At 33.4% G+C, this 19789-nt stretch overlaps 6 protein-coding genes across 8 annotated transcripts; 4 read left to right on the top strand and 2 right to left on the bottom strand.

Annotated features, from left to right (window-relative positions):
- The first annotated feature begins 156 nt into the window (after nucleotides 1–156).
- Nucleotides 157–1011, top strand: LOC139099963 (26S proteasome non-ATPase regulatory subunit 10-like). The gene is made up of 2 exons (XM_070652513.1): nucleotides 157–326; nucleotides 396–1011. The coding sequence occupies exons 1-2, from the start codon at nucleotides 237–239 to the stop codon at nucleotides 975–977; spliced, it is 672 nt and encodes a 223-aa protein (XP_070508614.1). The 5' UTR covers nucleotides 157–236; the 3' UTR covers nucleotides 978–1011.
- On the bottom strand, nucleotides 957–2994 carry LOC139099962 (farnesol dehydrogenase-like). Of its 3 annotated transcripts, none has more exons than XR_011545386.1 (3): nucleotides 1495–1513; nucleotides 1253–1337; nucleotides 957–1191 (listed from the first exon to the last, which is right to left on the bottom strand). XR_011545386.1 is itself a non-coding variant. In XM_070652512.1 (3 exons), the coding sequence occupies exon 1, from the start codon at nucleotides 2818–2820 to the stop codon at nucleotides 2068–2070; it is 753 nt and encodes a 250-aa protein (XP_070508613.1). In that variant the 5' UTR covers nucleotides 2821–2994; the 3' UTR covers nucleotides 957–1191; nucleotides 1253–1337; nucleotides 2020–2067. The 3 variants fall into 3 exon arrangements, 1 of the variants encoding a protein (XP_070508613.1); XR_011545385.1 differs by having other exon boundaries at nucleotides 1492–1510; XM_070652512.1 differs by lacking the exon at nucleotides 1495–1513 and adding an exon at nucleotides 2020–2994.
- LOC139099965 (microsomal glutathione S-transferase 1-like) lies at nucleotides 2994–3832 on the bottom strand. The gene is made up of 3 exons (XM_070652515.1): nucleotides 3521–3832; nucleotides 3161–3253; nucleotides 2994–3096 (listed from the first exon to the last, which is right to left on the bottom strand). Exons 1-3 carry the CDS (start codon nucleotides 3781–3783, stop codon nucleotides 2994–2996), a joined length of 459 nt encoding a protein of 152 aa, XP_070508616.1. The 5' UTR covers nucleotides 3784–3832.
- Nucleotides 3833–7522: 3690 nt separating this feature from the next.
- LOC139099964 (microsomal glutathione S-transferase 1-like) lies at nucleotides 7523–8358 on the top strand. Its single transcript, XM_070652514.1, has 3 exons — nucleotides 7523–7759; nucleotides 7818–8033; nucleotides 8101–8358. Exons 1-3 carry the CDS (start codon nucleotides 7631–7633, stop codon nucleotides 8212–8214), a joined length of 459 nt encoding a protein of 152 aa, XP_070508615.1. The 5' UTR covers nucleotides 7523–7630; the 3' UTR covers nucleotides 8215–8358.
- Nucleotides 8359–11487: 3129 nt separating this feature from the next.
- Nucleotides 11488–13932, top strand: Cbs (Cystathionine beta-synthase). Its single transcript, XM_070652469.1, has 5 exons — nucleotides 11488–11634; nucleotides 11798–11969; nucleotides 12245–12351; nucleotides 12417–13646; nucleotides 13711–13932. Exons 2-5 carry the CDS (start codon nucleotides 11806–11808, stop codon nucleotides 13800–13802), a joined length of 1593 nt encoding a protein of 530 aa, XP_070508570.1. The 5' UTR covers nucleotides 11488–11634; nucleotides 11798–11805; the 3' UTR covers nucleotides 13803–13932.
- Nucleotides 13933–14999: 1067 nt separating this feature from the next.
- LOC139099980 (alpha-mannosidase 2-like) lies at nucleotides 15000–16272 on the top strand. Its single transcript, XM_070652537.1, has 2 exons — nucleotides 15000–15479; nucleotides 15553–16272. The coding sequence occupies exons 1-2, from the start codon at nucleotides 15144–15146 to the stop codon at nucleotides 16270–16272; spliced, it is 1056 nt and encodes a 351-aa protein (XP_070508638.1). The 5' UTR covers nucleotides 15000–15143.
- Nucleotides 16273–19789: the final 3517 nt, after the last annotated feature.

The raw sequence follows: 19789 nt of genomic DNA, 5'->3' as shown, positions 1-19789 counted from the left end.
AAAATCAATGAATTTGGTGATTATTTATTATTCTTAAAGGATAAATTTAATTAGAGAGCACATTGTTTAATAAAATGGGCTTTGCAACGTACAAAAATATCCTAAATTAGTATGCTGTGACGTTTTACTGAGAATACCCCTTAACGTTTGATGTTTTGTTTTGTTTTTTTCGCTGTGTCATTGCAAAAATTGTGAATTTCGGCAAAAGTCAAGTTTTAATTAAATTTTCATTAAAAATGGATTTGTATGAGTTAAGTCAACAAGATATACATGTACTAGAAGAAAAGCTATCGGAAAATCGTGGAATACTATTGAAAAAGGATGCGGTAAGTGAAATTTGCAAAAAAACGTGTTTCAAAAATTTGTGCAATAATTTTTAAAATAATTAATTTTAGCATGAAAGATTACTACTTCATTGGGCATGTGTATCAGGTCGTGAACAATTAGTGGATATTATTTTTAAGTTCTCAACTCCCCCAGACATAGATTCGAGAGATGATACAAATGCATCACCTTTAATTTTAGCAACTCTTGGCGGGAAATTAGAAATTGTGAAAACTTTAGTTGCGAAAGGAGCAGATGTCAATGCCAAGAAACAAGGTGGTCATTCCTCACTTCAATATGCTGTATCGAAAAATCATAAAGAAATTGTTGAATTTTTAATTGAAAACGGAGCAGATGTTAATATTTTGGATGATCGTTTGGATTCTCCTCTACATCGTGCAGCATCTTTAGGTCGTACGGAATTAGTAAAAATCTTAATCAATAAAGGAGCTAATGTGAACCGCCAAAATAGAGAACTTAATACACCATTACATCTAGCCTTAGAGGATGAACAAGTTACTATCGGATTCCTTTTAATTGAAGCAGGAGCTAATTGTAAATTATTGAATCGTGCGAAGCAATCTGTAATTGATTTATGTAAGCCTAATGTTAGAAAACAAGTACTGGATAAATATGGTAAAAAATTCGAATAAATCATTTTAATGTTCCTTAATTTCTATCTTAAAAGTTATGTTCATTTTAATACAGTAAAGCTTTTTGATGTCAATTCCTTATTAACTTTTTATCGTGATTGCTCCGAATTGTCCAGATATTTCTTCGCCTAGTGTTTGCCAGTAGTTCCAATCCGTATCAGATGTTAAATCAATCCCGAACTTGGCCAAAAAACCAACAAACAGCAATTGAAATCTAAAAGAGGAATCAGCATTTAATAACAATTCACAAGTTCCAATATCACTAAAATACTCACTGAAACATTTTTACTGCAAAATATTTTTATTTATAGCTCTTCAAGGTTTAAATGGCACGGCAGTTGCGAGATTAATGAAGTGCTCCTGTTTAATTTTTCAAAATATATAACAATTCAGTCGGGAATATATTCTTGTGTTAACGATCAAGCATGTCCGAAGGCATGACTTCATATAGACGAACAGTTTATATTTTCGTACTCTTATCAGCGCTTTATTTAAAATTCAAAATTGATATTACCACATTTAATGTTGATTTTCATAATTCGTCAAATATTTAATGGCCCTTATTGTCTCCTAATCTTCATAATAATCCGGTAAGTTCAATGAATGAACAGCATTACTCATACTTTTTGGCTCAAAATTATCACGTTCCATATTTTGGTAAATGATAACAAACCAAACTGACTTTTATGAGTAATTAACATAATCAAGAGCCACTTTGCTGTTTTCAGCACGTAAACAAGGTCAAATATTTATTTTTAAAACTTATGCGCTGTTATCACTAGCAAGTATATAAAGAGGTTCCTTTACTCTCAAATTTTCAAAAATAAACAAATATACGTGACATTAGTCATTATCTGGATCTCGAGTTTAATGTAATTATTGAGGAATAAACTTATCGCAATTAAATCCTCTGTAATTACTGCTTATATCCTCAACATGAGTCGTTCGGCAATCAAAAGTAGGCATTTATTTCTCACATAAAGGACAATTTTTATTTCTTATCTGATTCACACAAGTTTAGACATACGGTTATTGAACTTACATACTAAACCATAACAGACAATACTCCTTGCCTGTACAGGTAAGATAGTTAAAACGAAGATCCAGTGGCTCTTAGAATAATTTCAGAAATATTAATGCGGTAAGGCACAGAAAGGACATAAACTATGACATCTGCTATGTCCTCCGTACTCAACTTTTCCATTTTCTCCTCAATATGATCAACAACATGTTGAGGCAATTTTGAGGTCTTGAATAATGAAGTATCAATTAGACCTGGGGAAATGCTTGTCACACGAATGTTCTTATTGTTCATGCCATTCAGTTCTAGACGCATAATTTCTGTCGCAGCAGTAACTGCAAATTTTGATGGAATATACAAGCCAAGCCTGACTGAGCCTAATTCGATTACTCGATGTCCTGATACGGAATTAATGTTAATTATACATCCATGCTTGTCATCCTTCATCATCGATTTATAAGCAAGTCGTGCACAGCTAATGCCAGCTAAAAAATTTACATCCATGCATTTTTCTAGTTCCTCTATATTTATCCGCTCATCTAATATTCCAAAATTATTCGTCATGCCTGCATTATTAATTAAAATATCAATTCCATTTAAATTCTCTTCGATCCACTTGAATGCTAAGTTTAAGGACTTGTTGTCCGTAATATCGCAGATAATCGAATGGATATTCTTGTTCCTGATCTTCTTAACTTCATCATCTTTTAGGTCTAAACACACAACACTTAGATTATATTCTAATAATTTCTGTAAAATTTTTAATCCACATCCAGAATTTGCACCAGTTATTACAGCAACCTTATCCTTCCACTTATCCATAATTACACTAAACTGTCGTGAAAAAATATCAAGCTCATCTTTATATATAAATTATTAAATGATATTTGATATGTTAAGTCAAGGTTTGATCGTGAATGCGGTTTTTGTGACTAAATTACTGCTGAATAGACGTCAGGCAGGTAATTCAATAGGAATAGAGCTTATCTTGTTCCTTAAAAATGAAAGAAACAAACAATTGACCAAATGATCATGAAGAACTTTATCATTACTCCGGTTCCGAAACACAAAGCTCGTGCTGGTTGTCGTATTGGATATCTATAGGAAACAGATTAGAATTTACATGCTTAATAAGGTTTCAGTTGATAAATTCATAACTTACACTGCGTAAACGAAAGTATGGAAAAATCTCACAAGGACATAAATCCTTATCAACCAAGCAACTACAATTGGATCAGGATCTGATAGAATGTACCTGTAGGAAACGAAAAAGGAATTGATGAATGCTGCACAATACGTTAGGTAGACTCGAATAATGTATAGAGTCATGTTGACTCAATCTATCCATAAAAGATTCGAGTCGACTTCCTGGTCTTCCTTGAACAGACAAGGAGCATGCTCATGAGTATACTCACAAAATTGAAAATGTCCAATCATATAGGTTGAGTATACTCATGGTCACGCTCATTTACGTGACTATGCACATTGTCTGTTAGGACTTGTGAATGACTTGCATCCTTACATTAAAGCAGCAAAGAAGAACACAGGAATATTCTCAAGGTCGTTCAAATGTGCCCTTCGAACCCTCTCGACATCCTCGTCAATTTTGATCTCCGATTTTGGAACTGTTGCTGCATCTTCTGGATTTGCAACTGCACCTTTACGGATTCGATGGAAAACAGTCAGAAATGACATGCAGATTAGTTTGAGAAGTAGAAAGCCTCCCCATGTGACGTAAATCCGAAATGCATGATTATTATAGCTTAATAAATCTTGATATGCCATGTTGAATAATAGAAAATTCTGTATCGGTTCCAAAAAGTAATGTTAACGATTTGACGTTCTGAAGGTAACTAATTTCCTTTAGAGAATTCTATTGTGCTGCGCATAAAAGGAACTTTAATGTCCACTACCGTAACAATATGAATATTTTCTAGAAACAATTTAATATGCTGTACTTCTCACGGTTGTAAGTTACTTTCTTTTCCAATTAAATTGTAGTAAAAAGAACGATTGACTTTAAAAATCAAGCCTTAAATGGAAGTATGATAATTTTTAGGTTATGCATCATAAAGTCAAATTTCTATTCAAAAGTATCCAGTTACAATCAATGTCATTGCTTAAAGTTTATCATGTTATATTGGATGTTAATCACGCACATCTAGACATAAATTCAACACGATAAATTACACAAGCGTGTGAAAAAAATGACAAGCTTTAAAAAATCAATAAATGATTCTTTAATGACCATTAATCTTAAATACTTTATTTAGACATTAGGCTAATTTTAGGACATATAAGTGCTTTAAATAAACCTTTTGAATACTCTATGAGGTGCTTATTTTAGAATTGAATAGCTTTATCTTTAGTGTTAATCGATGTGTTGTTAAGCACACATCAATTTACAGCAGGTAGGTACATTTAATTCGATTGCTGTGTGAGCAACGATGCAAAAGTGCTGGAAATTAGAAATTGGCAGAAGTTATCCAAAGACAGATCCACCTTTCGACGAACTTTGAATGCGGCTATAGGTCTTCGTGCGCTTTCAAGGCGCATAACAAAAATACGGGAAAATACCCAATGAAATGAAGAAAAGAAGCTCCGAATATAATTAAAATCGATAATTATTAATTGCTGTGACATGTTCATTTGATCGCTTTTAATCATTCCGATTATGACACGAAATTAATTAAGTAATCGTACATATGTTTTTATTAGAATGTAATTCACATAATGAATATACATAATCATCATAATTATGAGCATTAATAAACATTAGGGTCAAATAATATACGTCAAATAATTAATTTTTGAATACTCGTGTTGATAAATTGAATATATAAAGCTCATCTAAATTTATAGTCATAACAAAATAATATATAAAGCTCAATTGTCTATAATGCTCAAGGGGGTGACACTTCATGTGATGACACGCCGCACAGCGAATCGACGGAAAATACCGTGACGACGCCGTCACGTCGACACAAAACGTGCATCCGCTGTGGCGTCTTTCTGAAGACGGATTTCGTACCGATTTGGTCGCCGCCGCGTCGACGCAGACAACCACGCAATGCGGTCCTGGCGTCGCCGCCACGGCGAAAAATTTGTATGGGAGCGCGGCACCGCGAAAAAAAAAAACGGCGGCGCCCTTGAGACTACTTTACGTCGGTTTGAAAAAAATATTTTTTTTAAATTTATGTTTCGTTTTGAACAACCTGAATGACCTCCTTCTTTCCATTACGTTTCGCAGCATGAAATCGCTTGAAAAATTCACGACAAGATGCTGCACAACTGTCCAAATTCAGGAAGGTTCCAGGTGAATTCTTGTTGCAGATATCAAAAATAAATTTGATATGTGCCTTGAAATTTTCAAAAGGGATTCTTCCTATAAAAAAAAAGTGCAATTAGTATTTTAAAAAATTTTAAGTTTATAATTTTACCCTTAATACTTGCCCAGCCAATTTGTTTCATAAAATTTTGCTCAATTTACATATTAAATAAGCTGGCGACAAGTCCGTTTTGCTTTCCAAATGCGTGATTTGGGAGCGAAATGTTAAAATAGTAAAAGTTTACCTAAAAATAAAAATGTTAATAAATATATATTTAGTAATTCTGATTTTATCTTAAAATCTGTTTTACACTTTATTGCTCTTATTTTAACCAAAAATCCATTGCATATAATTTGAAAAAACATATTTCACACTTACAATTTTCAAATATTTGGCATCCATTAGTGCAAACTTTTCCTCATTTTCGTTGAAGTCTTCGACGCATGTAATCATCTTCGGTCTTGGTATCTTCTCAACCGGTTCTCCTCCACCTCTTGATAAAAGTTCAATCCTTTCGTTTATTGAACGAAGTTCATTTCGAACAGTCACCAAGAAATCGGTCTGTTTCTCCAGCATGCATTTAATTGAATTGACCAGCCATAAAAAATTTTCGTACTGGATGTTGATTTTTTTTCTATTTTTTCTCACTGGAATTCAAATTTTTTCAAATAATTTTTTTTTTTTTATAATTTACTTACTTTTTCTATGGTTTTGCTGTCCTATCATGTAACTGCTTCGATATTTGTTGTTTATTAGCTGTAAAATGTTTCAATTAATAAAATATTTCTGTTTTTTATGTTCGTAAAATTTTTTTTGGAATTTGCTGTCTTTTACATCAATCAAAAGCAAAATCCAAACTATTTGATTACCTTTACAGCCTCTCTGGTATTTTAATTGATGATTTGTGTTTCTATTTGGTAATATTTTTTAAATTAAACTTTTTTCTTTCTCAAGGTGTGAAAATTTTGTTCAAAAATTCAATGTGCAGATTTTTTTTGGAAAAAAACCAAAAATTTTTAAAATAATAATGACCGTTTTTTAGTTTAATGAACTTCGCTATACAAAATGCCGCCGAATTGACGTGAAATGAAAATGTACGTCGAACCGCAATTTTTTTTCATTTATAAACGTTGCGTCGACGCCAATGTGAATTTTGCGTCGCCGACTTGTCGACGTAATGTCGTGCCGCGAACACCGGTTGCACGATCGACTTGCTTCTTTTTTTGCCGCCTTGTATAATAAAAAGTCTATGAATAGCTTAACGGTCATTAGAAATTTGATAATTATTCCACTGAATTAAGAGCTAACTTCAGGTTGATCGGAAGAATTTAATCCGTATAGAAAGCAAATAAACATTTAAATAGTTTCCTTAGTGATTTTTAAATTAACTAAAAACTAAAAGCCCTAACAAAGTAAGACTAAGATACGAAGGATCTGAGCAAAAATGAATAGAGTAATTATAAACAAAGAAAAGGAAAAGAAAGAAGAAATTTATTGATAAAACTATTTTTCATAAGATTTTGAACGTCGTATTTATTATCGTGTAGATTGGTTCTAATTGTAAGAAACTAAGACTAAGAAAAGTAATCTTCGCAACCGAGATCGCTGGTAATCCCAAGAATTTTCATAAGTTGAATGTCTTGAACTAAAGTTGTATTGAAGAATAATCTTTCGAGCCGAGTCAAAAAAAATCAAAAATTCTGACAAAATTATCAGTAGAAAGTCATCAGAGAGCTTTTTATGTCGCATTTATTTATTTGAGCACAGAGCTAGTTTTTGTATTTACAGTCTCGATAAACCGACATGACTTTTTATTCTCTCTTTTCTTTACTTTACAAAACTGAACGTAACGAATGTAATGTGTGGGTTTTAAGCGTAGCCAACTCTTCTCTCTTGACTACATCTCTCATTCTTCATCAATACACTTGTGTGTGTTTTGTTTTTATAGCATATTTTCTAAACATAGTCAGATCAGTTTGTCTAAGGAGCATTTTTCTGTGTAATTCTTGCAAATTTTTGTGGATTCAATATCCATTAATCAATAATTTTGTCAAAGCAGTTTTTTTAAATTGAAAATTGCAAGTCACATCAACTTAAAAAGAAAATGATCAGCACTAGTGAAGCATGTCTTTGTAACTTATTTCGAATTTTTCTTTAACTGATCATTCACTCATCAGTAATTCTGTGTTCTGCTAGCTTTTATTTTCTGGTTTGTTAAAGATTTCGTTTTCAGTTGTTGGAAAACAGTGCTTGTGGCAACAAACAAATAAATATTGATCGTGAATTTAATCTCCAAATAAACAATGGCAGTTGCAGATACATTAAAGTATGACAATGAAGTTCTTCGTGGATATATCACATGGAGTGGTATATTGTTGGTCAAGCTTCTTCTGATGAGCTTCCTTACAGGGATTAATCGATTCCGTAAAGGTGTAAGTAGAGCAATTTCAAATTATTATAGGCAATTTCTTTACATCCATATACATACAGGCATATGAAAATCCAGAAGACATCCAAGGACGAGAAAATGTTGAAATCAAGAAAGATGAGGATGTTGAGAGAGTCAGACGTGCACATTTGAATGATCTCGAGAATATTCCAGCATTCTTAATAGCAGGATTCTTCTATGTGCTAACAGAACCAAATGTAGATTTGGCATTGTGGCTCTTCCGAATTGCAGTTTTGGCAAGAATTGGACACACAATAGTAAATATACTTAACAATCTTAAATACACAAATTGTCATGCTTATGCTTTGATATATTAATTTACAGGTTTATGCTATTTATCCAGTACGTCAACCAGCACGAGGAATTTGCTTCATGATTTGTATATTTATTACGCTGTTCATGATCATCGCTAATATTGTTGCCTTCTTTAAAATTTGAAATATCATTCTAATTTTTTGTAATTAATGACGTAATCCTATCAACACGTAAAACAGAAGTACTAAAGATTTTTTACCTCATAGATTCATACTGTATTTTTCTAAATGATCATCGATATTTTATATACTCAAGTTGTTTTTTAATAAATTTTTTTATTCTAATATCAATCCATAACTTATTATTTAATATTACAGAATTCTTCAGCAGCTATGCATTGACAGAATCTTATTTGATTGATGCGTTAATTAAATTAGATTAGATTCAATTGGTCTTAACTACTGAAGTGGGGGTAAAGGTCGATTAAATATTAATTTTTGGCATTTTTATTAATTTATGCATGATAATGAAAGTCATCAATTCAATTTGAATGTAAAGGAATTAGAAGATAGATCATCTAATAATTGGTTGTATTGGATTGTAGTATATATCGGGCATCTATCAAATCATCTGATTAGAATTTTAATTATTGAGTTCTTGTTTGATCATTTAATTAAATTTACGATCGACACAAGTTTCTCATGACAGCCCGATCGGCACATATTGGTATGCTGTCACCGCGGTGATGAGATGGCAGTATACATAGAACCTAGCGGTAAAATTGGGAGTTTTTTAAAAATGACTGTCACATGGTTCTGAGTATCCTCCCTCGATTACTCTCAATCGGGCAGTAATCGTGAAATTGACCTCTTGGACACCAAATGGCTGCCACTGGATAAAAAAAAATTAGCTATTCAGATTTGATGAGATCAAAAGATGTGGTAGGAAGATTCTTGGTTAATGATTGTTTAATGAGTGAGGGAGCGCCAGACCACTACAGTATATAGTGACATCAGAACCACTCCCAGCCACTAGATAGTCAAGAATAATTTTTACTGATCGGGATATAGTTCTGCATTCCTAAGCTTTTTTACAAACTCATCCGTTAATTTCACCGCTCATGTCACCTCATACTGTATACATTGTTAAATTGAGACTAATATAGTAAAATTAATTAACATAAATTCTTTTTTTTTTTTGCAACAATTTGTTGAATTGCACGGAAATGAAGTTTACATTTTATTCTCTCATTTACTATATTTTAATTGCTGGTTTTGTCATTAACAATTTTGCCTATAAGCTCATACGAAATTTTTTCACAAAAATAAAATTACAGTTTAACAGCACTAAGAATGACAGGTGAAAAGAGAACGAAGAAGAGAGAAACAACAGCAATGAAAATTTTTACGGGAGGCTTTCAAGATACAGTCTTCATTCATGTGTGTTCAACAGAACTCTTTTTTTTATTCACAACTCCACCTCATCTACCGCTAGTTGCTTTCATATTTTCAAACAAGTTGCACGCGTTCAGATAGAATTGAACTTTAGTTTTTTGTTTTGGTTTAGAAAAAAAGGCATAGTTTGTGACACAGTGACTGGTTACGAAAAGAAACCGGAAATTTAAATAGTTCTGAAAATGGCCGTGCTGGATGTTTTGAATGCTAACAATGCAACATTTTGCATATTTGTAACGTGGAGTGGAGTTTTATTAATAAAAGTTATGCTAATGACTCTCATAACAGTCTATCATAGATTCAAAAATAATGTGAGAACCTTAATGCTTTACCAGAATATTTCTATTATATTAATGTGAATTCCATTTGGTATTTAAAGGCAACGATGAATCCAGAAGATGTGTTCTTTAATAAAAGCTTTGAAGTGAAAATCCACGATGATGTTGAAAGAGTCAGGAGAGCGCATTTAAATGACCTTGAAAATGTAGTTCCATTCATAATAATTTGCTTTTTATTCATTCTCTCAGAGCCAAATGAAATATTTGCATCTTGGCTCATAAGAATCGTTGGACTCTCAAGAATTGCTCATTCAATCGTTTATTTATGCCAAGTACGACAACCATTTCGTGCAATTTGCTTCTACATAACATTCATAATATCCTTGTACATGGTTTTATCGTCGATTGTGTATTTCATCAAGCTCTAACGATAATCTACTTAATTTAATTACTTTGTTATCTTTATTGGTCTTTTTTATCTAAATAAATGGAAAAGTTGGATTGTAAACTGAATTTTTTAATATTTAACAACAATAACGTATTTTTTGTATTCAAATTATATCTAACTAAGTCATTTTCTCTCGGACTTTACATTAGTGACAAGAATCTCGTAAACACATTTTTATTGAAAAATATATTTATTTAAATAAAAAGACAAAGTCTTCATTGAATAAGTTAACAAGCAACAATTTGTCAGATCAGCTATGATTATTAAAGAGTTAGCAACACTGTCACCTAGAATCAATTTAAAGTTTCCATGAACTTTTGATGAAAATAATTAGAGCAAGGTAAATTAGCTGTTTTTCACAGAGAACATGTTAATTATTGTTCAATTACAATAGATTTACGGGAGATCTCGTATCGAATCACTCATTAGAACAAATTTCAGTTGCATCGTATCTGAATTAACAGTGAAAGCCTTAACACAGTTTATGTTTAGAAACTGCGTTTGCAAATCTTACAAGTTTACATCTTAAACCGTTGATAAGAAGCCTTACAATGTTATTTTTGTCCATTCATCCATGGCTGTGAGTTCAATGAACCGGGAATGAAATATATGCAGAATATTAGATATCTCTTTTAAAATAAGATTTAATTTCCATAACTTTTATATCATCAAATTATAAATATTCTAATATGAATCTCATACATTTCTAATAAGAACTTTTTTCTGTTCTAAAGTGTTCCCGATTGACACATGTTGAAATGTTGCCACAACAGCGACAGTGCGACAACATCCTTAGATTCAAGTGGTAGCAAATTGATAAATTTTGTCAAGTGGATGTCACTGGATTCTAAGTATACTATCGCATGGTCGTTGAAGTTCTAGTATGTACTGATCGGGACACTAAAGAGGAATGAGGAATAATCAAAAAACAACAGAACACAAACAAGTTTTTCATGAACATCGTCATTACTATTTACCGCCAAGTTGTGGAATTTTAAGAATAACGTGTTTTTTGGTTTTATTTTGAAGAAGATTCTGTGATTCTCTTCCTTTCTCTTTACATTCTTCCAACGCTTACCAGAAAATCTTTTAAGATTTGTTGTTTCCACATGTTTTGTCTGTAATTTATTGCTTTCTTTTTAGAATTCAGAAACTTTTTTTTGTTTACAGTTCCTTTGTTTATTCTCTCATTTGGAATTGCAGTTTTTGTTCTTCTCATCAACTCACGAGAAACATTGCAATTTGAGAGTGACTGAGAGAATCTTGTCATGAAGTGTAAAGTGTGAGAATAAAGTACAAAAAGTATATGCTTTGAGCCGGTTATACTCATTTTCATTGTAGTTTCTCAACTGATCAGTTGCTGACGTTTTCAGTAATTTCTTAAGTTCTCAGATTACAGAACAATTTTATTCTAGATTTTTTTGTAAGTATTGAATTGATTTTTCACATTTCTGTGCTGATTGATTGACAATTATGGTTGATTAAGAATTGTATCAAGCAAGATACATACTCTCAACTCTGTTATTTAAAGCACAAAACGTGGTTTTAAAACTATTTATAACTATTAAAATATTATCTTTTTTCAGGAGTCAAAATGTCTGAAGCAAACGGAACAGCAAACTTGTGTCCATACAAGATTCTTAAAGATTTACCAAAAGTTCTCCCACCTGACTTTGTTTTGCCAAATCTCCCATCAAAATGCACATGGACAAGTGACAAAAGTAAACAAACGGAATCGCCACATGAAAAAAGGCCAATGTAAGTCAAATTTATATATTTTAATTCCCGACGACCTTCAAATTTCTCTACTCTTTTCTGATAATGAGATTCAAAAATATGATCGCGTGAGTTCTGAAATGGCGGTGTTGATAACCCATATATAATACGTAATTTTTGAGACATATGTAGTGCAAAAGTTATCAGTGCCTTTAAAATCTTGAACGGCATCATTAATCAAAGTCGAAACATTATGATATTTATGGCCTTAACTATGACATCTGATAAGAATAAACTTTATTTTGTTATACTTTTAGTAAGGAACGTCCAAAGGTGATGAATAATATACTTGAAGCTATTGGAATGACTCCACTCGTTAAACTTAATCATATTCCTCAATCGTTGGGTGTGAAATGTCAAATGTGTAAGTTCATTGAAAATTTTATTTTTAAATTTTAAAGCCCGACTAAACAAAAAACATCTTTTTAGACGCAAAATGTGAATTTTTAAATCCTGGTGGATCGGTGAAAGATCGTATTGGTTACCGTATGGTTCTGGATGCTGAGTCTAAAGGAATTCTTAAACCTGGTTCAACGATCATTGAGCCTACTTCTGGAAATACCGGTGTTGGTTTAGCAATGGCCTGTGCTGTCCGTGGCTATCGATGCATTATCATCATGCCTGAAAAGATGTCTGATGAGAAGGTCAACACATTGAGAGCCCTTGGAGCTGAAATTATTAGAACTCCAACTGAAGCTGCATATGATCAACCTGATTCATTAATTGCTGTTGCTCAACGTCTTCAAAGAGAAATTCCAAATTCATGGATTCCAGATCAGTATAGAAATTGCGGCAATCCACTTGCTCATTATGATGGAACTGGTTCTGAAATTTTATATCAACTTGATGGCAAAGTTGACATGGTTGTTTGTGGTGCAGGTACTGGTGGAACAATTGCTGGAATCGGAAGAAAGATTAAGGATGAATGCCCAAGCTGTGTTGTTGTAGGTGTAGATCCAGAAGGTTCAATTCTCGCTCAGCCAGAATCATTGAATCAATCTGATGTTTCCATGTACGAAGTTGAAGGCATTGGATATGACTTTATTCCAACAGTTTTGGATCGTTCCGTTGTTGACAAATGGATGAAGAGCAATGATAGAATTTCACTTCCAATGGCCAGAAGATTGATTTCTGAAGAAGGATTCTTATGTGGAGGTTCAAGTGGATCTGCAATGGCATGTGCACTTGAAGCAGCAAAGGAGTTGAGAGAAGACCAGAACTGTGTTGTTGTTTTACCTGATAACATTCGTAATTACATGACCAAGTTTGTTGTTGATAACTGGATGGAAGCAAGAGATTTAAAGGAATCTGTAAATACTGAGGATCATTCATGGTGGAACAACAGTGTTGCAAATTTACAATTGAGACCACCATTAACAGTCACTGAAAATGTCACATGCCAAGAAGTTATTGACATTATGCATAATGAAGATATCGATCAGATTCCAGTCATTGATAGCAATGGAAGTGCAAAAGGAATGGCTACAATAAACCATCTCGTGAATCGCATGCTTAGCTTTGGATTAAAATCAACTGATACAATCGATAAAGCAGTTTTCAAGAAATTCACTAAAGTTACATTGGACACAACAATTGGTCGCTTGTCAAGGATTTTAGAGAAGGATCCATACGTTTTGGTCATCCAAAAACAAAAAGAATGTAAGTTTAATTCATTTAAAAATTTGGAAATTTAAACTAAAGTATTTCTTTCCTAATTTTTTAGATGCTAACAGCGAACTTATCACAAAAGAAATCATCATTGGTATCATAACTCAACGTGATTTGTTAAACTATGTTATGAAATTCACGAAGTAAACTTAGCGCCATAGTATATTTTTGAGGTTATTGCTGCCATTTTAAATTCTCTTGGATATCCAGTTTTTATTTTTAATTTTGTCAACTTAAATCTTCAAGCATCAATAAAGCTTTATTTGCCAATTTCAAACGACATAATTATTACTTACTTCCTTGTCGAATGTGAACTCATTTCTGCGCTCAGAGTTCCTGGCTCTCTTTTTAGGTATCTTCTGTTAATTTCTAATGTCCAATATTTTTGTGTCATTGTTAAAACAGGTTATCTATGAGTTCTTTGGTTTCTAAGCATCCGCAGTCAAATAGTTAGACATTGACCTTGAAATCTTGAATTTCAGTGCACACTTAAAAATATTGATTCACCTGTTCTTCTCTAAAGACTCAATTTGAATTTATTTTAAAATTATCTCATATTTAAAGTTACTCACTGGAAGTTTCAGCATTTGAAAAGGAATAAAATAAATTTTTTGAACAGACATAATAGTAGCTTAAGTTATCTAGTGTAGTGTAGTGTAGTTTGTAATTTCTTATTACAAAAAATGCTTCTAAGTTATAGAAACTACCGTAAAGTTTTATTTGTTGCTTTAATCTGGATCAGCTTAATAAAATTTCTTTATTATGTTTCCAACTCGAAAACTGGTCAATCGAATACTGAAAAGTACGGTCAATCAATAAATATCATCCCGAGCGACGCAAATTAAATTTGCTTCCAAATTGTGGTATATATGAAGTAGAATCTGTGGTATTAAGCCATACTTAAACGAATCTGTAACCGTGAGTCAGGATTCCTCTTTGTGAGTACTATGATTCGATTCCTAGCAGAGACTTATCTATCAATTGTTGTATAGAGTGCTGTTGATATGACAAGAATTTGCACAATAATCACGAAATTACACAAATAGAGCCGGCTTCTATTTGGTACTGATAAAAGAGCTTTGGTGTACCCTAGAAACTTCATGGCGAAGTTTTCTTCATATGTGTCGCTCGAGGACACATTTCATGGAAACATTTGAGAACATTTAATTATAAAATAATTTTTTTTCCAGGCACTCAGATAAATGTGTATCACTAAAACATTCAAAGGCGACGATCAACACCAAGGAAATATTTTCATCATTTAACTTTAGCGCTGATTGGATAAAACAACAAAGATTTTGGAATGAATATTTTGATGATAAATATTACGAAGGAAATTTTAATGGAAGTAAATTGCCTTTGAAAGTATTCATACTCTTTCACTCGCACAATGATCCTGGATGGGTCAAAACATTCATTAATTACTATGAAACCGAGACCAAATTAATTTTGGATTTAGTTGTTGAAAAATTGACAGCACATAAAGACATGAGATTCATATGGACTGAAATAAGTTTCTTAGATCTTTGGTGGAAACATGCCACTGCAGCACAACAAAAAGCATTGACTAAACTCGTAAATAGTGGTCAACTTGAGATAATGACAGGAGGTTGGGTAATGACAGATGAAGCAAATGTTCATCTCTATGCAATGTTAGATCAGTTGATTGAAGGACATCAATGGGTCAAGTCTAAATTTAATGTTGCACCGAAAGTCGGATGGAGTATTGATCCTTTTGGTCAAGGAAGTACAGTACCACATTTACTAGCCAAAAGTGGATTTGAAGGTGCTATAATTCAAAGAATTCATTATAACTGGAAGGAAGTAAGTCAATACTTAAGACTAAATTATTCTATGCTTTATAACTTTATTCTATGCTGATTGATTTTCCTCTCAGTGGCTTGCAAGACATCAATATGAAGAATTCTACTGGAAATCACCCTGGGATAATAATAAAGATTATACACTACTGACTCATAATATGCCATTTGATTTATATTCAACTGGTAAATCTTGCGGACCTGATGAAGAAAGATGCAATCAATTGAACTTCTTCAAATATGTTGACAAAATCCCACTAGGGAACCTTCAAAAAATTACTGATAAAAATCTTCAATCATATGCAGAAATGGCAATTGAACAATATGCAAAAACTGCCTCATTGTTTCCGCATAATGTAGCACTAGTCCTTGTTGGAGATGATTTTACCTACAAAACTGAAGTAGAGTTTATGCATCAGTATGAGAATTATAAGAAATTAATGGACTATGTCAATAAAAACAGCGACTCAATGTTTAATGGATCAACTTTACAATTCGGAACTCCATCTGAATATTTTCGTGAAATTAAGAAACGTCAAAAAGGAAATTTTCCCACGCTTGTTGGTGATTTCTTCCCATATGCTGACATTTTTTCATCTGGTACACCTGCTTACTGGACAGGATATTACACAACAAGACCATTCTATAAATTTTTAAGCAGAAATCTTGAACATAATCTTAGAAATGCAGAAATTCTTTACAGCATAGTATATAATAAGGCAAGACAATCAGATTTTAGTTTAAATGATGCCAAGAGAATTGAAAAGGATTATCAACTGATTATTGAGGTACAGTAAACAATCAAGGTATTGACACACGTTTCGTTATTCAGGAATGGCACAGAAAAGTTTTTAGCGGTTTGAAGTGTTCAGGAATGGCACAGAAAAGTTTTTAGCAGTTTGGATTGTTCAGGAATGGCACAGAAAAGTTTTTAGCAGTTTGGATTGTTCAGGAATGGCACAGAAAAGTTTTTAGCGGTTTGGATTGTTCAGGAATGGCACAGAAAAGTTTTTAGCGGTTTGGATTGTTCAGGAATGGCACAGAAAAGTTTTTAGCAGTTTGGATTGTTCAGGAATGGCACAGAAAAGTTTTTAGCAGTTTGGATTGTTCAGGAATGGCACAGAAAAGTTTTTAGCGGTTTGGATTGTTCAGGAATGGCACAGAAAAGTTTTTAGCGGTTTGGATTGTTCAAGAATGGCATAGAAAAGTTTTTAGCGGTTTGGATTGTTCAGGAATGGCACAGAAAAGTTTTTAGCGGTTTGGATTGTTCAGGAATGGCACAGAAAAGTTTTTAGCAGTTTGGATTGTTCAGGAATGGCACAGAAAAGTTTTTAGCAGTTTGGATTGTTCAGGAATGGCACAGAAAAGTTTTTAGCGGTTTGGATTGTTCAGGAATGGCACAGAAAAGTTTTGAGCAGTTTGGATTGTTCAGGAATGGCACAGAAAAGTTTTTAGCGGTTTGGATTGTTCAGGAATGGCACAGAAAAGTTTTTAGCAGTTTGGATTGTTCAGGAATGGCACAGAAAAGTTTTTAGCAGTTTGGATTGTTCAGGAATGGCACAGAAAAGTTTTTAGCAGTTTGGATTGTTCAGGAATGGCACAGAAAAGTTTTTAGCGGTTTGGATTGTTCAGGAATGGCACAGAAAAGTTTTTAGCAGTTTGGATTGTTCAGGATTGGCACAGAAAAGTTTTTAGCGGTTTGGATTGTTCAAGAATGGCACAGAAAAGTTTTTAGCGGTTTGGATTGTTCAGGAATGGCACAGAAAAGTTTTTAGCGGTTTGGATTGTTCAAGAATGGCACAGAAAAGTTTTTAGCGGTTTGGATTGTTCAGGAATGGCACAGAAAAGTTTTTAGCAGTTTGGATTGTTCAGGAATGGCACAGAAAAGTTTTTAGCGGTTTGGATTGTTCAGGAATGGCACAGAAAAGTTTTTAGCGGTTTGGATTGTTCAGGAATGGCACAGAAAAGTTTTTAGCAGTTTGGATTGTTCAGGATTGGCACAGAAAGGTTTTTAGCAGTTTAAATTATTCAAGAATGGCACAGAAAAGTTTTTAGCAGTTTGGATTGTTCAGGAATGGCACAGAATAGTTTTTAGCAGTTTGGATTGTTCAGGAATGGCACAGAAAAGTTTTTAGCAGTTTGGATTGTTCAGGAATGGCACAGAAAAGTTTTTAGCAGTTTGGATTGTTCAGGAATGGCACAGAAAAGTTTTTAGCAGTTTGGATTGTTCAGGAATGGCACAGAAAAGTTTTGAGCAGTTTGGATTGTTCAGGAATGGCACAGAAAAGTTTTTAGCAGTTTGGATTGTTCAGGAATGGCACAGAATAGTTTTTAGCAGTTTGGATTGTTCAGGAATGGCACAGAAAAGTTTTTAGCAGTTTGGATTGTTCAGGAATGGCACAGAAAAGTTTTTAGCAGTTTGGATTGTTCAGGAATGGCACAGAAAAGTTTTTAGCAGTTTGGATTGTTCAGGAATGGCACAGAAAAGTTTTGAGCAGTTTGGATTGTTCAGGAATGGCACAGAAAAGTTTTTAGCAGTTTGGATTGTTCAGGAATGGCACAGAAAAGTTTTTAGCAGTTTGGATTGTTCAGGAATGGCACAGAAAAGTTTTTAGCAGTTTGGATTGTTCAGGATTGGGACAGAAAAGTTTTTAGCAGTTTGGATTGTTCAGGAATGGCACAGAAAAGTTTTTAGCGGATTGGATTGTTCAGGAATGGCACAGAAAAGTTTTTAGCGGATTGGATTGTTCAGGAATGGCACAGAAAAGTTTTTAGCAGTTTGAATTTTTCAGGAATGGCACAGAAAAGTTTTTAGCGGATTGGATTGTTCATGAATGGCACAGAAAAGTTTTTAGCGGATTGGATTGTTCAGGAATGGCACAGAAAAGTTTTTAGCGGTTTGAATTGTTTAGGAATGGCACAGAAAAGTTTTTAGCAGTTTGGATTGTTCAGGAATGGCACAGAAAAGTTTTTAGCGGATTGGATTGTTCAGGATTGGCACAGAAAAGTTTTTAGCGGTTTGGATTGTTCAGGAATGGCACAGAAAAGTTTTTAGCGGTTTGGATTGTTCAGGATTGGCACAGAAAAGTTTTTAGCGGTTTGGATTGTTCAGGAATGGCACAGAAAAGTTTTTAGCGGTTTGGATTGTTCAGGATTGGCACAGAAAAGTTTTTAGCGGTTTGGATTGTTCAGGAATGGCACAGAAAAGTTTTTAGCAGTTTGGATTATTCAGGATTGGCACAGAATAGTTTTTAGCAGTTTGGATTGTTCAGGATTGGCAAAGAAAAGTTTTTATCGGTTTGGATTGTTCAGGAATGGCACAGAAAAGTTTTTATCAGTTTGGATTGTTCAGGATTGGCACAGAAAAGTTTTTATCAGTTTGGATTGTTCAGGATTGGCACAGAAAAGTTTTTAGCGGTTTGGATTGTTCAGGAATGGCACAGAAAAGTTTTTAGCGGTTTGGATTGTTCAGGAATGGTACAGAAAAGTTTTTAGCAGTTTGGATTGTTCAGGATTGGCACAGAAAAGTTTTTAGCAGTTTGGATTGTTCAGGATTGGCACAGAAAAGTTTTTAGCAGTTTGGATTGTTCAGGATTGGCACAGAAAAGTTTTTAGCAGTTTGGATTGTTCAGGATTGGCACAGAAAAGTTTTTAGCAGTTTAAATTATTCAAGAATGGCACAGAAAAGTTTTTAACAGTTTGGATTGTTCAGGATTGGCACAGAAAAGTTTTTAGCGGTTTAAAGTGTTCAGGAATGGCACAGAAAAGTTTTTAGCAGTTTGGATTGTTCAGGAATGGCACAGAAAAGTTTTTAGCGGTTTGGATTGTTCAGGAATGGCACAGAAAAGTTTTTAGCAGTTTGGATTGTTCAGGAATGGCACAGAAAAGTTTTTAGCGGTTTGGATTGTTCAGGAATGGCACAGAAAAGTTTTTAGCAGTTTGGATTGTTCAGGAATGGCACAGAAAAGTTTTTAGCAGTTTGGATTGTTCAGGAATGGCACAGAAAAGTTTTTAGCAGTTTGGATTGTTCAGGAATGGCACAGAAAAGTTTTTAGCAGTTTGGATTGTTCAGGAATGGCACAGAAAAGTTTTTAGCAGTTTGGATTGTTCAGGATTGGCACAGAAAAGTTTTTAGCAGTTTGGATTGTTCAGGATTGGCACAGAAAAGTTTTTAGCAGTTTGGATTGTTCAGGATTGGCACAGAAAAGTTTTTAGCAGTTTGGATTGTTCAGGATTGGCACAGAAAAGTTTTTAGCAGTTTGGATTGTTCAGGAATGACACAGAAAAGTTTTTAGCAGTTTGGATTGTTCAGGA

This window comes from Chironomus tepperi, unplaced genomic scaffold (genome assembly GCF_022539635.2).
Source record: "Chironomus tepperi strain 1889 unplaced genomic scaffold, CSIRO-AGI_Ctep_v1 contig_48, whole genome shotgun sequence".
In the NCBI taxonomy this organism is placed as follows: domain Eukaryota; kingdom Metazoa; phylum Arthropoda; class Insecta; order Diptera; family Chironomidae; genus Chironomus; species Chironomus tepperi.
Note: the sequence above shows the minus strand (reverse complement) of the source record. Positions and strands in the feature narration are given on the sequence as shown.